The sequence below is a fragment of the Alternaria conjuncta genome (assembly GCF_024043145.1).
Source record: "Alternaria conjuncta strain BMP 0040 chromosome Unknown scaffold_7, whole genome shotgun sequence".
In the NCBI taxonomy this organism is placed as follows: Eukaryota; Fungi; Ascomycota; class Dothideomycetes; order Pleosporales; family Pleosporaceae; genus Alternaria; species Alternaria conjuncta.
The window spans coordinates 799,635-819,318 of NW_026250096.1; the positions used below are offsets into that span (position 1 = coordinate 799,635).

Here is a 19,684-nt window from a genome sequence, read left to right on the forward strand (position 1 = left end):
AATAAAGGGAAATGGAAATTGCTGACAGCACCCACGGTAATACTGGTAACTGTCTAGTATGGCCGAAGCCAAAAGGCGTCACTGCTACACGATCGTACATGAACCGCCACCTCCTTTCTCCGTCCTTCCGCACGCGACTTCTGCTCCTTTCGTCATTGCAGAAGGTCGCTGGTATAAGCTCCCGAAATGCATGCAAGTATCCCAAGCGGTGGTATCCTCAATGCCCCCAACCAGTGTTTTACGCCGTAGATAGATGGTCATGAAATGCAGCCTCCCCCAAACGCCTCGCGCTAAGTTTCCTTGACAAATTAGGAAAGAGATGAGTGTATGATGTAGAGAGCTTCACTTCATCAGCCTACGCAGGATGCCCGCCACGTGGCGCAACGGTCCACAATATTGTGAACGGCCTAAGTGGATGATGTGCTACCTCGTCTGGTCCCCGTTATTCTGCCCTGCGATCCCGAGGTGGTATTAGCGGATGAACAATACTCATACATGAGTGGAAGATACAACAAGAACGCGCAACATGTAATTAAGGGGAAGAAGAGCCCAGGTAGGTAGGGTAGGAGGAAGTACCCTGTCCAGGATAGCTAGGCCGCGAAGCAGGCTGTGCTGGTCGATAGGATTGATACCCATGGCGTGGTGGAGGTGTAGATGGAGGCCGGGAGTAATCAGAACGCATGCTGGCAGACCCACTATGGTAGGTTGGTGGCAGTGGACGACTATGGGCAGAGTGACTGCCGAGGGGAGGTAAATGATACCGACGGGGCGGATCAGGAAGGCTATTGGGGGTAGTGTACGCTACCTTTTTCGTTGGTCTTACTGGCTCATCATCATCGCTCAAGGTCAGATCCACTACTTCGGATTTTCTCTTCTGGCCAGACCGAGGGGCTGTGGATGTCTCGCGAGATGGCAGTGGAGGGGTGCTGAGCGAAGTGGGTGTCGGCGCAGCTTCGGTCTTGATGGCCTGTATACGGTAATCTGGTATCTCGATGAGGTCATCATCACTATCGTCATGATGCCCATTGTGCCCGTTTTGTTTGGGCTTCTCATCCTTTTCGGTCGACCATTGTCCGCTTGGCTGGATGGTGACCTGGTCCGTGTTCTGGGCCTTGTTGAGGATTTCCTCAACATACTGGTCGACGGCCAAGCCTTCGTATGATATGGTCTTGCTGCATATTGGGCATGTCCATGTGGGAGCTTGCTCCTGGAGCTGCAGAAATGAGTCGGCGTCAAAGCATTGATTGTGTGTGCACACAGTCGACCTGCATGGGGTGACAATGCGCAGGGTAGAGATTGGGTCCTTGAGCGACATGACGCTGGAGCCAACTTCGATGTCGGGGTCATTGGCCTTCTTCATCACTGTTACAACATTAGTCATGTGAGGGATGTTAGCTGCCAAGGGCCACTACATACTCTCATTGAGCACAGACTGCCTCGTGATGACGTGGCGCTTCTTGATGCGCTGTGTGAGCTCGTCGACCGAGTACTTCCTGACCAAGTAGACGAACAGGTTGTACTTCTGCATTAGGAGTTAGCTCAGAGTCACGTTTGGGAAGCTGATGGGATAAGAAACCTCCGACCGACTTGCCTTCTGAGTCAGGGCGTAGGTGATGAGGATGCTGTTGCGCTGGTTGGCGACCTTGGTGCGGACGAAGTCGGTAATGTCGGCGGGGCGCGTAGAGCCTGGCTTGTTCTTCAAACCCTTGTAGTTGGCCTTTACCTCGTCGTCGTTGACCTTGACCTCAATTTGAGATGGGAATGCGATATCGAGACGCGAGAAGGGCGCCAATGGCTGTTCGAGCGCAGAGAAGAGCAGCAGGCGCAAAGATGGGTCTGTCTTTAGGCGTCCGGACTGGCTTTCGTTGAGGGTGAGGTTACGCGATATGGTGGCACGGTGCGTCGGCGAAGCGTCCAGAGACATGTTACTCAGTATCAGCTCGCGAATCTCGAAGAAAGGGCTCTCCTTGAAGAAATAGGTCGGGCGTGGCGGCATGGGTGGCTGCTGGGGCTGTTGGTATGGCTGGTATGCGCCGTTGCTTTGGTAGCCGTTGGCCATGCTGTACCCGTTCGCGATGGGCGGAGGGGGCTGCGAGTACGAGGAGGCGACGGGACTGCTCGTGGCTGGTGGAGGCGCTTCGCCGTGGTGTTGCACGCGGTATTGCAGTCGCCGCAGCAGGTCGGTGTCGCTCCTAGCAACGGCATTGGCGATGACTGGGGAGGGTGAAGTTAGCAGGTGAGCGGCGACAGCAAGCCGTGTTGCTGGGGAGCGGAGATACCTACGGCCAATGACGCGCGCTTGCAGTGCGGCCTTGTTGCCCGTCTGCGAGGTGCCCTCCTCTTTGAGAATCTTTTTGAGGTCGTTGTTGATGAGTGTCTTGGAGCGCTCGGTGATGGTGGCAGCCATCTGCTGCATGCTCGTCGCCATGGTTTTGTGCCGTCGCGGTGGAGAGGCTGGCGGTGTTGGAGAGGGAGGTCAAGGGCTACCGGTTCAGTTTTGCTCGCGAAGGCATCTGGGGCGGGCTATCTCAGGCACTCTCTCGGGCGGGTGACGTAGGGCGAGGTGAAGGCAGCGAAGGGCGATATCCGGCTCTCTGAGGTGCAGTCGAGTCGGACGGGCGTTGGTCGCAACTTCCCCAAGCCCCCGGCGGCAATGCAGAGCGAGCAGGACAGGCGGGCGGGACAGTCGCGGAGCAGCAAACAGGCGAGCAGAGGCCGCAATGCGACTTTTCTAGTATTCGGCCGTCGAGGTAGGCGGCGGCTCTCGCGGCGAGCGCATCTCCAGCTGGGATATACCGAAGTCAGCGTCACCTGCAACTAGGCGAAGAACGCGACCAGGGCACGGGCCGGCCTGGCTTGATACGCCAAACGCCTTGCCACCAAAATTCCTCGAACTTTTCCCCACCAGCCGCCGCCGACGTGACCAAGACACACGCCCAAACACCCATTCACCCACACATTCCCCGGCACTCTCTCTACACAATGGCCAAAGGCGCACGCGCAAGCAGCAAAAAGGCGAACCGCACCAAGCTGCGCGCCCGAGTTTTCGGCCCTGTCGAGCAGGCACGCGCCGAGCGCCTGCACGCCAAACTTCTCGAGACGATTGCCCAGCCCAAGCCCGAGAGGACTGAGATGGAAACCGAAGAAAGTGAGTCGCCCAGCCGTCTCCCACCATATGCACCTTCTAATCATGTCCCAGCCAACACCACCGACGATGCCGCCAAGGAGGACTTGCCCAAAGGTTCGTCTCTGCTTACTGTCCCCATGCCACGCTCCCTATCCGATCCCTCTGCAAGCCCACTCGATCCCGCAGAAGAGGACTGCGAACTCGGGAATCTGTGTTTCCACCTAGGCCTGTGTTCAGACATCCTGGGCTTCACCGATGACGGCCATCTCAAATTCGCCTTTGACCCGCTTCCTCCGCACTGGTAGAGTGAGAATCAAGGGCTAACTTTGACTTGCTAGATATGGACGTCGACGCCACCTCCACCTCCACCTCTGCGAAGAGCTCGAGCTCGCGCAAGACCAAGGACAAGAGCCAGACCCGGAAACAACTGCGACGCAAGCCCCAGAACAAAGTCTCCTTCCCTACTTCACGAGGCAAGGGCGCACTGAAGCCCAATGGTGGACGTCCCAGCGGCCCCGGCCGTATCGGCAAACGACGAGCATGATTTCCATCCACGTATACTGGCGTTGTTCCATTGCATTTTCCGGCGTTTAAAATATTGCTCTACAGCACAGAGCTACGGTTTTGGAGGATACCATGTCCATGAGGACTTGCTTGAACAGATTCGAGAATGTACGTTTGCACATGTAGCAATCTGTTGACTGAGATTGCAGTCAGTCTAATCTCAACTGCAGTGATTCAGCTGTTAATATTCTTCCTTCTTTGCGCTTGCCGTGCTGAACGTATTTGTACTTTGCACTTTCCTTACGTGATGCGCTAGGCCTGATATAGTGTATCTGCTTGGCGAAATATCTCACCTGTCGCGCCTGCCTCCCTATTCTTCCGTCGCTGCAGTCAATAGAGAATCGGACGAGGGCGAATGGACGACCTCGACCTAGCTACTGTGAACGATGTAGTGAACAATCCGAAAAGCATACCCTAGCTACACTCTTATGGTAGATAAAGTGGCGTAATTCATCTTCAATGAGCGAGATGGCAGGAAAGAGGGGTACAAACGTGACTTGGAACATTTCTACTGTGCTTTGCAACATAACACGTCTGGATTTCCCTTGCTTCTATATATCTACAGGCAGCCCAGGGTCGAAATCCACGTCTCCCAACCCGCCAAGCAGTCCCCCGAAAAGACCTTCGTTGATGCTCTGCAGTGTCCAGTCATCAAGCGCCCCCACATCGTTCGACGAATCAAGGAACGACCACCGATTGTCCCACTCCGTGAGTGATGACTGTGTCTGGTCAGCGACCTGAATAGACAGCATCTCCTCAGCCAACGGGATATCGGAGGCTAGCCTGCGCTGTAGGCTGATGGTGCCAAAATACGGCAGGTGAAGCTGCAAGACCGCCTTCTCAGCGTCCATGAACTGGCCATCAAATTCCGTCGCCATCCCATCGTCTGTCTCACTAGCCGAAGTGTTGTAGCCAGTCCCATTTGCCGATGCTGCTTCGGCGTCGAGAAGATACTGTATGATACTCGATAGCTTCGTGGCGAGAGCATCGTCGCTCCTCTCCCCCAATACCTTGACCGTTCGCTCCATCAAAGCGCGATCGCTCGGACGGCTATGATCGAAAAGTGCTTTGTGCCGAATCATCGATTGGTTCTGCGAATCGATATGGGCCAGACACAGCACCATGAGGGCGACGAAAGCCAGACAATCGACTCCTCTGCAATAATACGGACCGCGTTTCCACTTGCGAAACGCGATATATCGACTCATGATTTCGCGGGCGGCATGCACAGCTGTCGCTTTACTTTCTTCACATCTATCGTCGCCCGACGAGCGAAGAACATACGGTAGATGCAGGCGTATAACGAGGTAGAAGTGCGACAGCTGATACATATTCCTTACAACCTCATGCATCGGATCCGATTCGCCCCCGTCCTTGTTGTCAAAGTCTCGAATAAGCCACCAGTCCGACGGCATCAGCTCCGTCACCTCCCTAAACATGTCATCAATTTCCCGGACCCTTTTCTCCGTGATATCGCGCGGCTCTCCTACTTTACGCGCCAAGATACGATCTCCAATGACGCATTGCAGCCTCGCGATGCGGTCCAGCGGATGGCATTTTGCTATAACTTCAGCGCTCAGCCCGACCGTCTGCAGCGAAGACTGCGGCAGCCCCAGTGTCAACGAGAGGTAGCGATCCATCTCCACAATACGACAGCACAGCTGGTCTGGATCGAGGCTCTCGCGCGTCTTGGGATCCACCACCTTGATAGAAGCTCGCTTAGCATTACCACGATGCAGACCCAACATCTGAGCTACGGCAACGGCGCGGCGCACAGTCAGCCACGCGCGGTGTAGGTTCCCAGCGTAGTTCTGGGTAATGGCTTCGATCATGATGCATTCGACGCCCTCAACAGAGGCGGTTAGCTCGTCATTGGAGGTCACCAGTCGCGTTGCTGTATCCATGGCATGAGCCATGACTTTACTGAGATGCTCGCGCTGGCTTCTGGGTATACAGTCATCGGATAGTGCGCCCTGCACTATATTGCCGAGTAAAAGGAGTTTCCGCGCTATCAATATTGGATGCGATCCTGGTGGTGGTAGCTGCAATATCTTTCGTGGGCTATCTGGAACCTGACTCATCAGGTTGGCAGAGGATGTCGTTAATTTCATGTGCATGTGCGTGGAGATGCTGACAGGTAGCTTGCAGATGTAGTCGAGATCTTGGGCTGTGGGCCATGCTGCGACGAGGTCTCGCGATATGCCGGTGTATGTATCGCTAAGTGCTGGTTCTGGTTGTTGCGAGAGATCTGTGATATTTGATGTGGTCTCTGGGGAGGTGGATGATGTGATGTTGATGTTTCTTGTGTGATCCTTGTGAGTGTCAGAGATGAATGTAGGATAGACCCCAGCACGCTACACATACTATTACGCTCCTCGGTCTCTCCAGGTCTGCATCTCCCGGATACTCGTCAGCAATGTCGTGGCGCCTGTCTGTCGACGATCCAATAAGTCGCTCAAGCAACGTCTCCACCCGACCCAAACGCGTCTCTAATCCAGCATCTCCTCTCTTGTTCTCATTCGGTTCATCCGCAAACTCCTGACTAACACAGTCTGTCTTGCGTCGCACGCAGTTACTACATTTGGACTTGGTAGGTGATGCCCAGATACATCGGACTTTCCGTTTCTTACATTCCCAGCAACTTTGAGTGCCTTTGCGTACTTTACGCCGCTTCGCCGCTCTTTCATCTTCATGGGAGTTAGTCTCAGGTGACGGGGAGGGACACGGGTGCATATTTGAGTATGTGTTGATGGAGGTTGGGGAGGGAAGTGACGAGAGTGGCTAGTGCAGTAGGGGACTGGTGTTCGGCCCTTTTGGCTACCTAGGCTTCGCTCGAATCTCGGACGAACGCTCTGGACAGGTCGTACCAAAACTTTCCTCTTTGTGCGACTGCAATCTCGTGATGTCGAAGTTGGTAGTTCCAATTTGAAAAGCTGTATTACGATGACCCGGGTTACACAGTAAAGACAGTACATTGTTCGCTATTGGAAACCTACTACTACTGCAGCCAGTCTACGCCATCGCATTACCCCGAAGACCGGCTGCGCAACATGGTTCATTCGACTACCTCATCATGGCTTCCCCTCCCATGCCTTGCGCAAAAACATCCTCACATCCGTGAACTCATAATCGGGCAACAATCGGTTCCATTCATCTCCCACATCGAAGGCACCTGCCCCAAAAGCCTTAGTGAAGCCAATCAGTACCATCTTTGCCATCTCCTCAGCCATCGCCGGTGGGACGGCATTATGTTCGAATTTCGGTAACCAGGAGGCAGTCCAGTTCCCGTTTTTCAAGTCCTCGTTGGAGAGTCTTTCGATGGCAAAGGGTCCACCTGTGATATCTTATTAGTAAACAAGCAGACAGCGGCACGGCTCATCTGAGCTGGGAGAAGGCGAAGGACTGACCTCTTATTTCTTCGCCAAGAGCAATGAGCTCCTTGATGGAGATGCGCGAACCTCGAACGCCGCCCACGACAGGCCATTCGCCCTCGTAATCGATTGCCCGCGCGACAACGCCGGCGAGATCTTGTACCGTGGTCAAGACGATGGTATCATCATCTCCGCCTTCTCGCAAGATGGCCCTACGATTCTCGAAATCGTACATTACCCGGAGCGGCGTGAGATGTTTGGCTGACTTGTATGGAACGGTTAAGTAGTTAGAAAAGAGACCAGGCTGAAAAAGAGTGTACTCGATGACTTTTTTGTCTTTGTTGATCTCGGCTAGGTATTCGCGTATCGTGTCCTTGAACGAATACCACGGCGTGTGCTCTAAGGTGGATCTAGATTATGGTTAGCAAGCGCGGAAGAGTGGGCGATTGCAATGACTTACGAGACCCATTCGCTGGGTACGAAACGCTTTACACCAGCCCTGATTGAGGCATCGATGAGATTCTTCTGGAAGGTAACCCCTTGTTGCAGGTCCAGTGGCGCGATGAAAGATAGTGCTACGTCTACGCCTTGTAGATGACTAGTCAGTTCAGCCACGTCTTCGTAGTTGGCTTTCACTAGTTTGACGGGCGAGTCGGTAGTCTCGGCGGGGACATCCTGGAAGATGTGTCAGAATCAAGTAAGGTGAGAGACACGTGGTAATGACATTGCGTGTGAAAATCACAATCTCGTGCTTCTTCGTGGCGAGAAGAGCATCGATGCACTCTTGCCCTACGTCTGGAAAGATGTTAGTTCATCCCGTCGGTATGATCCGCGGGAAACTTACTTCCAGCACCGCCTGCGATTGCGATTTTGACCATATTGGACAATGGGGACGTGTTCGGTGGAATGGATAGAGACACGGGATTGGTGTTAATTTGATTGAAAGGATTCGTGTTGCTAAGTGCTTGTGATGACATTTGTACCGCCATCTTGTTTCTCTTATACGAGAGGGAGGGCCGAGTTTTCGGCCGAATGGTGTAGTGTCTCGCTGGTGCGTAATTGGTCCCCCGAAAACTCGGTGTAATGATTGCAAGACAAACTAGCGAGTGTATGCTGCTCGTCAGTAATCAATATACTCCTAACGGGGATAGTCGCTACATTTTCAGGTCCGATGTTGATCAACATCCTCCGTATCCTAGCAAACTCCCGCAACTGGAGAGTGGAATGCCTCTCTTGGACTCGGAGTTGCAGCACAGTTGCTCCGATCGAACGTTCATGGTCTCACAATTCACTCCGAGGTCCGCTCGAGAAGCTGCGCAGCAATGGCGCTGCCAGGACCCGCTGTGTGTGTTTTGCAAAGCAGCAATGCCATCATGAACACGCGAATTCTCAAACGTTAAGCCGTATGCAACGCTTTGGAAGAAAACCATGGTGTACTGAGTATGTTGAGGCCCCCTGCTATCTTCAACAAGCACTTTCAAGCACCTGCACGACTGATGGCTGGCTTTCAGTCGCGCAATTTCGTTCACACACCAATCGACGTGTTATTTCCTTGAGTGTATATTGCGTCGAACAGCTAGTGGGACGGGAGATTGATTGAGCGTGGTACGGATATATGTCCAACGGTGGATGTAATTACTTGGTGCCGGAAGTTATATCCCAGATCCAGAATTGGAGCGAAGTATAGCGTGGGTCGTAAGACTGTGAGTAGTACTTTGCCGCTTGCTCCTCAAACCGATGGTTTCGTAATCCACTTACATTGTCAAAAATGAAAATTCCGACCTCAGAAAATCAACACCGGCAGCGTCGTGCAGACACCCCGCGACGGCGACGAGCGCAAAAAGATGGACTTGCAGGGAATCGAACCCTGGACCACTCCCATGCTAAGGGAGTATTATACCACTAAACCACAAGCCCGGTTGTTGAGATCTTGCTCAAATTTGGAGCGAATTGTTGATTCGCTGATTGATGGAGGTTTGCCAGACAGATGTGTTTATATTGCGCAACGTGAGAGGTGACGTGCAACGACGGCGGCGCGAACGGACTTGCTGGTCCATGTGGGACGGATAGGGGCTCCTCCCCCATGCTACGGCATATCCCGATAGCGAGAAGGTCGACGATGCGTTTGCCGCTGTCCAAGAAGACAACAGATACGATACTACAATCTTTGAGTTGTCATGGTCCAAAGTGTTGCTCGTTGGGTACATCGCCATGGCCAATGATATCCGGGTACGAAGTCCTTCGTGCGGTTGAGCTGATGCCGGTTCGCCGAACTTTCGGGCGAGTGGAACCCACTGCGCTTGGCTATTTCCAGCTGGCAACGATGTATCGCAACGCTTGCATGTCGCAATGCTTCGATAACGTCTCCGTGTTTGTAAATAACGGCGGTCGTTCTTGCTGAGAGATCGCGCTGTATCCAGCAGGTGCGCATAGCTGTTTGCGACAAAGGTCGACTTTCCTTCGATATCGTATACAACTGGCGTATCCTGGAGAGGCTGATTGCGCGATACAACGCGCCTTGTAGTAGTCGCGTGCGACGAGCGATCGCGATCCCGATGGAGAGTAGTTGCGTGGGGGATGCAGGTGGTTGGTGGAAAGCGGGGAGCTAGGTGGATTGGCGTCGGTAGCTGGCTAGCACCTGCCAAGCTCCAACCTTTGAGACTCATTTTCACCACTCACACTTCACCGCCGATGTATAGACAGCGTGTTTTATGTTAAAAGTCAGATGTAGTCATTTATGGGTGCTGTCTGTATGTTCAGACGTCAAATCAACTCTGGTAGCCTATCTTGTTTTCTCTATCTATCGCGTTGTCCAATTTCACATTTATTCCACACCCATTGTTTCATCCTCGCTTCAATCCAACTCGTCATCTGAATCTTCGCTGGACTCGTCGCTCGACAGCTCCTCTTCTTCAAAAACTCCGTCAAAGGTCTTAAGGCTCCATCTTGACTCCATCTCTTCCGGTTCCAGTTCTTCGCTAACCTCGAAACGCGCATCCTTGAAATCCTGAACAATGTCTTCCACATCCGCGTCAAGCTCTTCTGAGCATTCAATTGTCACCGCGGACTTAGGACGATACATGCCGGAGTCGGACGCGTCCCAGCGGGGATTGATGATGTCTCCGATGGCAGAGGGGAGCAGTTCCACAAATTTTTCGCAAGCGGCATCGTTCCCAATCCAGACACCGACCTCGATTCGCTCGTTCGTCTTGAGGTATAGATTCGCGAGGCGGGTCCACATCTGATACATAACCGCGTCCATCCGAGCTTGCTCCACTAGGTTTCTGCGGGTGAATATGGTATCGAAATTCTCACGCTCGTCATCGGCCAGTCCCATGTTTGGTGGAACATAGCCTTGTCGGGCATTTCGAATATCGTCAAGGACTTCAGGGACGAAGTGGAAGTAATCGCAGTCTGCGATGAGCTGAGCCGGGCCACACTTCTGGGTTTCCTCGTCGATGACCTTTTCAGCTTCGTTTCGGATTGCCTTTGACACAGCGACTATAGCGCGTTCGATATAAGAGAATCTGACGACAACCACCGGCGTTCTGATATCGTCTCGTCGCGCTATTGCGTACTTCGTATTACAGTGGAGGTTTTTGTAGACTTCAGCACGCAGCTCAGCTGGTAGTCTTTCGAACGGAAAAGGAGTGTTCGCCATGTCCTGGATACCGTCAGCAATCTTTCCAATGGCGTATGTGTACTGAAAACGAAGTGAGGCAGGATTCGGTGTCTAGTCGGAGGGCGTGGGTCGCGCACTTAGATCATCGAAGCCTCCGCGGTCCTTGATGAGCTCGTGCAAAGGAGAACCGAAACCACTGAATACTTACGCGCTAGGTAGAATTGATAGAACTGTGGGTAAGCCTGATAAGCGTAATTGCAGTCGAATGTTCTGTGTATTAGAGACCCAATCCGGTCCCGGATGGTAGGCTTATTTATATACTCGAGCGGGGTATCGCCACGAGAGCAGGCCGACGCATTGACTCCGCCATTTGGTTGGCAGTCAAGGTATAATTGTCTTATTCATTACTGCAGCCCTTGGTGTTCATATATCTGTCGTGGGTTTGCTCTCCGGCGCATCGGCCGGGTCACGAGAGCGCGAGACTCTACATGATCTTGTCATCACAATCTTTCGAGATACCGCGCGCTACACCTTTGTTCGAAAGCAGACATCGATAATCCTTTACAGCATCAGACTGGCCAGTAAGCTCCCGAACTCAGTCTCCTGTACAATGAAGGAGCAGCGCAACACTGGATAGCAATGAAAAGTGGATTTAGCGTTTCGACTCATATGCCCAGATCCGGAATAAACATCCAAAAATACTGTGGACTCTAGTGACAGTTCGTATACTACCTCGTTTCGTCATCTTGTTTGTTCGAGTCATTTGTTATTCATGTCAACGTTCTTCCAAGCGGACGACAAACATTTGTCTCGCACTCTTGATGGTGATGGCAAAATGAGCGCTAGTAATTCTCAAAGACGGTACAGAAAGGATATCAGCCTAGTTCAGGAGTACCACCAGACTCTTTATCGCTTGCGTTGTTCTTCGATCTAGATCAAAATCACCACTATCGGTAGGAGATTGTCAATGAACGAAATAAGAACTACTGCTGATCTTCAGCCCACTCAATAGTAACAGCCTGGGAGCGTGGCAAGAAAGCTAAATAAAGCCAACCGACACCCGAGATGGATAACTCATGATGAAACTCCTGGACAAAAGGAACGATAACGATAGCTCGATCACCTAAGTATTTCTGAAGGACGCTCGCAACCGTCGCAGTCCGACGGCGTAAAGTGTCGTCGAATGATGCCCGACGTTTACAAATTATATTAGTTCGCTCCCTGATCGACTTCGCCATCCCCGTACCAGGTATCTGGATTACCCCAGAACACGTGGAGGGAGACCTCAAAATTCGGCTCGGTCTCGATCGGCAAAGCTCTAACCAAAAGCAAAGTGACGTCACACAGCGCAGGAACGTCCAACCTGCCTGATTAGCCTTGCTTTCCCCATGAGATCCACCCAAGCGCCCATCTGCAGGGGCCATCCGTGTCACTGTAAATAACTACCCTTGATGCGGCTAACGCGACGCTGCGAAAGGGTGGTATTGATACACCTGCAAATCTGCCGAGGCCAACGCTCGACATCTTTACGCCCCACAACGCGAACACGAGACCGCTGATGAACGCTAGGGGCCAACGACCATGACGATCCGGACACCTTTCCATGAAGGAGGTCCTGTAGGCGCGTGACTCTAGACTATCTTGTTGACCGCAACAGAGGTCTGACTGGTGAAGATGACTCCTAGGCAAGTTACTCGAAACTAAAATCGTCAACCAAAGCGCGTTTGAGACTTGAGCTGATTCGAGGCAGTTGGAAGCATTCTTCCCCAGTCATGCCGTGGGAACTAACAATATGTGGCTGAAGTCAAGAACGAACGTTTCCGGACGATGCTGCAGGAAGCTTGCATATCCGGCTGACGGACGGCTTGCAGCAGCCGTTAAGCTGCGAATAAGGCAACCTTCCCACAGACATGGCTTGCTGAACTATGTGTTCTCCACCGCAAATACGAGAACTTCTCAGGATCCTAACGCCACAACGGCCCGCCGCGGAAGGACAGTGCCGGCGACCGAATACGATGGCTCATGGTAAGCATATGGGGTCGATGGTCAGCAAGGCAGACGTAACCCAGTTGCGAGGCTGAGAAGAGACGATAAGTTTGGCACGTCATCACATCGCGTTAACAACATGGTCACGCCTCCAGTATGCATCTGTCCCCAGACTTTCTACCTGAATGGAGAGTAATCGGAGGAGTCTGAACTAGCGGGGTGTGTTGACAGTTCGAGTAAGGATCCGCGCGCCGGGCCGCTTCGCAGGTCAGGGTGAAGGGCCAACTGCTCGAAAGCCTTCGGTTCTTGGACTTGTTTATTTCCGCCTCTTCTTCTGAGACCGCCTCGGTTCGGCTAGGCCCTTGTAATTTCCACTCCTCCTGCTATCAGCGAATGAGAGTTATATCTCAGTCTCTGGCTTTCGCACTTGGGACTAGCCGAAAACATTTATTACACCTCCTTCTTCATATGGCCTAAAGTAGGTCGCTGACTGTCCAAATACTAAAATATATTCTAGCCCCTCATACTCTCCCCGAATCTTACGAAGCTGCCATGGTGTCAGGCGACGAGGCAAACCCCCAGCCAGCGAGCCGTTTCGATCCACCTTGCAGAGAACCCGTGGCCGCCTGATCATACTAACAGTGTGCTATGCATCAACTTCACTACTACCATGACTAGTCTACACAAACGCGGACGGACGATGTGACTTCATTACATGTTCTCGTACGACATCGTGAACGCTACCCCTGGTGTGCTAGAGTGGCTTACAGGTTATTCGAAAGATCTTCGGACAGAAGACTACATTTGGGGGCTAGCGACTCCATCAACTTGAACGCGGGACCGGTGAAGTATCTCGGATTGGGTGACTGGGCTGCGCCTCTGTCGTCAGCTAGGGGCCCCTTTCGCAATTTGCCTCTTGGAGACTCACGATGTAGTGAACTACGTGCCGTCTAGTACGATCAGCTGAAGGCCCGTGAATAAGTTAAATAGTCCTCTGGTCGCACAGTGTAACAGTCAAGCAACTGCACATTCATTCCAGCAGCTCCATTCCAGGCACCCTTTTTCGTTTCAGGCTGGGAAAAGCAACTTCGTTACTGCAACCAATCATTGCATCCTCCTCACAATGAAGAGTTCGTCTCTTTTGGCTTGCTTGTTCGCGGCCGGCGCACAGGCATGGATGCCCGCGGACCGCGATCTTAGTGCCTTCAACCGCACCACCGGCGACCTGAGCAAACGTGCCCCAGATCTTCCTAGTCCGAAGATTCGAGGAGTCAACCTCGGTGGATGGCTACTCTCGGAACCATGGATGATGAATCAAGAGTGGTCAGAGATGGGCTGCGGTGACTCCTGCTCCGAGTTTGACTGTGTCAGCAAGCTTGGACAGTCTCAAGCGAATGATGCATTCGACGCTCATTACGCTCGCTGGATCACACCAACCATGATTCAATCCATGCACGATGCTGGTTTGAACACCATTCGCATTCCGATTGGATATTGGAGTCTTCACAGCCTAGTGGATAGCAGCGAGCACTTCCCCGAGATGAATCTGAAGTATCTTGACGATATTATCGACAAGGCTGCAGGACTGGGCATGTTCGTCGTTATTGACCTCCACGGCGCTCCCGGTTCGCAAAAGGTCGGCGATGCATTTACTGGACAGGTAAGCCTTCAACACTCCAATATTCCTCGACTCGACTCTAACATCCACCACAGTGTCTCCCTGAAGCGTATCTTCCAGGATTCTTTTCACAAGCCAACTATGACCGCGCAGCCAAGTGGCTTGAATGGATGACCAAGCGTATTCACAACACTCCTTCATACAAGGCCGCAGTCGGTATCATTGAAGTCGTGAACGAGCCGCAGACATCGCGTGATAAGGGCGGTATGCCCCAAGCCGAGAAAGACACTCTTACTCAAAAGTACTACCCACAAGCCCTCAAGGCTGTCCGAGACGCCGAGAACTCTCTTAAGATTCCCGACGACCAGCGTCTTCACGTCCAATTCATGGACTCTCTATGGGGCGCCGGCAACCCCAAATCCAACCTCCCATCAGACTCCAAGGTCATCTTTGACGATCACAACTACGTCGGCGGAGCTGTAACGGCGATCAATGCCGACGCCAAGCAGGGCGATTACATGTATTACACATGCCACACTGACAACCGCCTGACCGACGGCGACACCCCCAAGATCGTCCAAGAATGGAGCCTCACCGTCAACAACGAGTACAGCACCGAGTTTGACTGGAAGCTCGATTCCACAACACAATTCTACAAGGATTGGTTCATTGCCCAGCAGCGACTGTATGAGAAGACTGAGGGCTGGATCTTCTGGACGTGGAGGACACAGCTCAACGATCCACGATGGGACTACAGCTACCTGATCTACAAGAACTGGGTACCCACCTCCAAAGCAGGACTGGATGCTAGCGCCAACAAGGACGTCTGCGCGACGTGGAACCATAGGAGAAGGAGGACACGGGGCAGGCAGTAGGCAGTAGGAGTGTTGTGGTGTCTACTCATGCTCGCGGCGCCGCGCATGAAGGGGTTTAGTAAATATTCTGTTGTCTTCTAGTGCTTGTTAGCCACACAGGCTACCGTTAGCAGGAATCCTTTCCGTGTAACGAAATCTTACATTTGTATCATACTTTACACAACAGTCCCGTCCTGTCTCCTATCATGATGCATTGCGCTTCTCGGCTGCATTTGCTAAAAGTGTCCACGCGAGCACAACTGCAGTGATCTTTCCCCTATCCTAACATATCGCCACAGCATCCAAGGTAGAGACTCTGTGCCAAGGTGATCGCGTCCCTTGAAACCCAATGAACGAGCGGTAAGAGTCCATCGTGTGATCCATCATCGTGCGACGACCGGTCACGATCGACACACGATTTTATATCAGAGATCGAGTTCCTTCTTGTAGATCAGTGTGGTCAGGCGATTGAGGAGGTCGACGAGCCATTTTGATCGGGTTGCGTTAGCCGCGGCGGTCGAGTGCCGATGTTGACCGTTTTCAGAGGTCAGATGGTTATGTCAGCGAGTGTAACGGGAGAGGAACTACAAAGTACATGTAGGACAGACATCGGGAACAGGCGATGTAGGTCTAACGGAGTAAACGGAGATGAGGTTTGTCTTGGTAGGCCGTCTGGTGTTAGCGGTGACCACATTTGTGCTGTTAGCTGACATGAAATCTCGCTGTGAGAAAGTACCTTCTAATTCCGCTGGGTCTTGACAGGACGTGATCAATCGAACTTAAAGAGGCTGGTACAGCATTATGCACTTGTTCCACCTATCGTTTCAGAGGCGAAAGGGGTGAGCCTTAGTTTCGCGAAGCTCTTGTGGAAGGCGGTTGTGAACGTCTGTAACGATGAAACAATTCAATTCAATTCAACACTGCGTAGAGGAACCGCAGAGTTGCATCTAACACCGGACCCAGGCCATAGAGGCGGTATATCGTTCCAAACGCCTGTATTGCAAACCCAAAATGCAAAGATGGAAACGCCGAACTATTTCCGTAAACACCGGTCCGTGAGTGCGTACGCAATCCTAAAGTACAAAGAATTATGAGATATTAACAGGCCATGTCGGGCACGGTTCGTCGTTAGTCGTGACTTCAGAGGCGTCATAAACGCATGGGCAAAAGTATCAGAATATCTGAAAGACAGGGACGTCAGACTAGCTGACGCTCTGCGAAAGAGCTGAAGATAGATGAGACGCAAACTTGGCGTCAATGCCGTCTTCCTGTACGCCGAGGCCGAGGCCTATACCACTATCGTCATGGTTTGGCTCTTGTTGGGAAGTGTTCATGTCGTACTCGTACTGAAAGCTCATGTTGTATTGTGATGATGGTTGAGTAAATCGTCCAGCATTGACTGATGATCTTGCGTTAGTCAACTACCATGTGAGGCTAAGTTGTGAATGAATAAACTCACCTTCCTGATTTGACCCATTGTCCTGGATGGTGACATGGCTAGCGTTGGAGATGAAGGATTGATCTGGTCCAAAGTCGGCTTCCAGGCTGCTATACCTGCTCTCGTTGTTGCTGCCGCTGCCACCGTTCGTCATGGCCGCATTGAGGGATTCACCCATTACAGGCGAGTAGTTGGACGAGCTCCAGTCTGGGGGTGCATGACCTAGAAAACCACCTAGTGATGCTAACCATTGCGCCATCTCATCCACGAAGACCTTGGTGAGCCACCAACCTTGGAAACTGATTCCATTCTCGACGGTGATCTCGCGTATGGCGGCCGAACCAAGCGCACTGATGCAGTGCATGATCGTGCGAGCGTGTGCGCCAGGAAAGCGGGACGGCAATTGTGTCAAGAATGCTGCGATACGATCGATGACGGACTCTGAAGGATCTGCGGGTGGGTCGGGATATGCTGCGCGATGAATGGTACCGGAAGGCAATTGGATCTCTTGTGGTAGCGGGCCTAGCATCGAGCGGATCTCGGTAGTTAGGATGTTGTAAACCTCCTCGTGCGCACAGGAGGCGGGCAATTCGTTGGCAATGATGCGTTTGATGTTGACGTGCTCCAGCCAGTCAGCAAACATCTGGGTGCGATGGCTCTCTGCGGTGAGCATGACGGCTGCTGCGTGTGCAGCAGAATTCACACGAAGCATCTGTCGGAGAAGATGTGCGAACAATGTAGCGGGTTCCAGCTTTGCTTCGAGTACATGTATGGGCAGCGGCGCGAACTTTGCGGCAATATGTGCATGTAACGTCTTTGCAACGTTATCGAGGAATTTTAATACTGCCGGTGGCGCTACCTGAAGGGTGAGCTGGGAAACGTTGCGAATCATCTTCTGGTACATCATCCAGTCGCACTCCTTGATCCATGGAGCCAGTTCGGGCGAAGCGAACAACTTCTGCACTGGCACAGTTAATGTCCCGTGGAAAGTACCAAAGAGGCGGAAGAATTGCTTCTCCTTGCAGTATCGCACTGAGTCGACCAGCGAAACGACATGTGAGCGGTACATGGCGACGAGATTATCGGCGGAATCGGGATCGGTACGCGCTGGTAAGTAGGGTTTAATGTCTGGCAATTCGACTACGAAAGCATCTGGAGCTTCAAGGATATCTGGCGTTGGAAACTTGAGCTCGTGCTCGTACGACGTCTTGGTACGCGCGTGAGATGGGTAGAAATTGGACGAGTAGATGTCGGTGAACAAGACGCCGCGGGACGAGGCTGGAGTGTAGTAAGTGTTCTGCGGCTCCACGCGTGCCTCTCGTGGTGGAAAATGTGCGCTGTCTGCAGGTAACCGGGGGATAGCACTGAAGCTGTTAGCAATTGACACACCAAGTTGTGGAAGGCACATACTCAAGGTTGAGTCTTGGTGTCCCAGAAGCCTGACGCTTCATAGCATGATGGGCAGCAGGGCCGTTGCTGCCCCGACGTGCCTCTTCGCCACTGTCGTTGTCGTTGATGAGTTCGAGATCGACGTAATGGTACTTGGACTCTCCGCGAACACCGAGGCGTCTGGTCTGGATGCCGGGGAAAATGACGCGAACGAGCTTGCCGAAAGATGCTGGGTTCAGGGGGATAACGCGATCGGTGCCGCAGCGCTCTGCGTACTTGGAGTAGACGCGGTTGCGCGGCACTGACGTCTTCGCAACACGGCAGACAGACTGTAACCTGGGGCGCGTTAGCACTGTTCCTGCGTGGAGGCGAAGTACCTACCATAACATGGCGAACAGTTGTTTCGACTTCTCTGCCTTGGATGTTCTGTCATTCTGAATGACCTCAGCTGCGACCTCCTTGAGGTTGCGGCCTTCGTTCTGGTTGAGCAGCTGGCGCAATTCCTTGTCGTTGGTCGCGGCACCTGAGGTCGACGGCCTTTTTTTCTTGTCCTCCGTATCCATCGGCGGCGCCATGAAGCTGTGTTGTTGCGAATGTTGTGAATGTTGAGAGAGGGAGTTCTGATAGGCATGGTGATCGGGTTGTGCGGGCTGACCGTTCGGTTGAGGGTGAGACGCGGTTGGGTCGGCTGGGTAACCAAGATACTGCTGAACACTTTCTAGACTCATATTGATAAGCTGGTCCTGCGCGCTGACCTGTTGCGCGGCCTGGAGTAATGCAGGCTGTAGCGCTTCACTGGTAGTGAATGGAGCATGATACTGCGGCTGCTGGGGAAATTGGTTGGGCCGCGGTTGCTGCGGTTGTTGGAATTGCTCGAACGAATGCACGCTCGTCGTCGACGCGCGTGAAAGAGGACGATTGCTTCTCGTAGACATTGACGTATTCGATCGTGACCGGCGGATATCGGTCATGTTGCGGACGCCGGCTGGCAGATTTTCCGTATGTTTACACCAAAACAATGCGATGGCAACGGCGCTGAGGAGGCGGCAACACAGTCGGCAGAGTGTCTAAAGTACGCGACGGTAATCCCAAGAAGACCAAGGTGTCGTGAGTAGGCTGATGGCGCTGCTCGCGTGTAGCTCGAGTCTCAGCTGTTTTCGGGGCTGGCGGGTTTGTTTGTTTGGGCCAGGGACTAGCTCAACACGTTGTTCCGGCAGATAGGATGTCACCAACGTGGTAGAATGCTCCGCAGAAGAATATCCGGCTCCAACAAGGGTCGTAGGCGTCGTCGGTCGCCCTCGAGCGGGTTTGTTGTGGGATAGGAATTGGATGTTTACGCTTCCGTCTGAACTCGGTCACGCCTGCAGCAACGGAGACTGGCCGGCGCGCTTGGACCTCAACGGTCACGTGCAAGTCGTCATAATGCCCGTGCAATCGCACTACTCTCTAATTGCCAATGTAAAGGAAAAAGAGACAGGTGAATGCGACATTACCAACGCCCGGGATACGGCTTCGTCGAACGGCTGGACCGATGCACGCGATCTTGTCTCATCGGCATGCCATTGCTGCGTTCTGGCTGGCTCGTGAAAGGCGGTGACGTATTTAGCGATGACGAGCCCACTTCCTCCATCCCACAATCTCCAGGCTCCACGTTCCTGCTCCTCCCTACCTACTGAACACATTGCAGCCCCTCTGCTTCTTCAACCAAAACCCGT

General features: G+C 52.8%; 6 protein-coding genes and 1 non-coding gene across 7 annotated transcripts; 2 read left to right on the forward strand and 5 right to left on the reverse strand.

Annotated features, from left to right (window-relative positions):
• Positions 1 to 695: 695 nt before the first annotated feature.
• Positions 696 to 2,428, reverse strand: J4E85_005374 (uncharacterized protein; the record flags this gene model as incomplete). Its single annotated transcript, XM_051469621.1, has 5 exons — positions 696 to 722; positions 824 to 1,362; positions 1,417 to 1,522; positions 1,577 to 2,214; positions 2,284 to 2,428. 5 exons carry the CDS (start codon positions 2,426 to 2,428, stop codon positions 696 to 698), a joined length of 1,455 nt encoding a protein of 484 aa, XP_051326452.1.
• A 554-nt stretch (positions 2,429 to 2,982) lies between these two features.
• Positions 2,983 to 3,671, forward strand: J4E85_005375 (uncharacterized protein; the record flags this gene model as incomplete). Its single annotated transcript, XM_051469622.1, has 3 exons — positions 2,983 to 3,148; positions 3,200 to 3,241; positions 3,466 to 3,671. The coding sequence occupies 3 exons, from the start codon at positions 2,983 to 2,985 to the stop codon at positions 3,669 to 3,671; spliced, it is 414 nt and encodes a 137-aa protein (XP_051326453.1).
• A 571-nt stretch (positions 3,672 to 4,242) lies between these two features.
• On the reverse strand, positions 4,243 to 7,940 carry J4E85_005376 (uncharacterized protein; the record flags this gene model as incomplete). Its single annotated transcript, XM_051469623.1, has 10 exons — positions 4,243 to 4,846; positions 4,976 to 5,628; positions 5,764 to 5,939; positions 6,056 to 6,087; positions 6,353 to 6,378; positions 6,805 to 7,025; positions 7,099 to 7,472; positions 7,523 to 7,737; positions 7,805 to 7,857; positions 7,907 to 7,940. 10 exons carry the CDS (start codon positions 7,938 to 7,940, stop codon positions 4,243 to 4,245), a joined length of 2,388 nt encoding a protein of 795 aa, XP_051326454.1.
• A 967-nt stretch (positions 7,941 to 8,907) lies between these two features.
• Positions 8,908 to 8,979, reverse strand: J4E85_005377. The gene has a single exon. It is a non-coding gene; the product is annotated as a tRNA-Ala (tRNA).
• A 937-nt stretch (positions 8,980 to 9,916) lies between these two features.
• On the reverse strand, positions 9,917 to 10,723 carry J4E85_005378 (uncharacterized protein; the record flags this gene model as incomplete). The annotated part of the gene is made up of 2 exons (XM_051469624.1): positions 9,917 to 10,610; positions 10,641 to 10,723. The coding sequence occupies 2 exons, from the start codon at positions 10,721 to 10,723 to the stop codon at positions 9,917 to 9,919; spliced, it is 777 nt and encodes a 258-aa protein (XP_051326455.1).
• Positions 10,724 to 13,793: 3,070 nt separating this feature from the next.
• Positions 13,794 to 15,163, forward strand: J4E85_005379 (uncharacterized protein; the record flags this gene model as incomplete). Its single annotated transcript, XM_051469625.1, has 2 exons — positions 13,794 to 14,330; positions 14,384 to 15,163. 2 exons carry the CDS (start codon positions 13,794 to 13,796, stop codon positions 15,161 to 15,163), a joined length of 1,317 nt encoding a protein of 438 aa, XP_051326456.1.
• A 1,181-nt stretch (positions 15,164 to 16,344) lies between these two features.
• On the reverse strand, positions 16,345 to 18,940 carry J4E85_005380 (uncharacterized protein; the record flags this gene model as incomplete). The annotated part of the gene is made up of 4 exons (XM_051469626.1): positions 16,345 to 16,541; positions 16,602 to 17,944; positions 17,991 to 18,305; positions 18,351 to 18,940. The coding sequence occupies 4 exons, from the start codon at positions 18,938 to 18,940 to the stop codon at positions 16,345 to 16,347; spliced, it is 2,445 nt and encodes an 814-aa protein (XP_051326457.1).
• Positions 18,941 to 19,684: the final 744 nt, after the last annotated feature.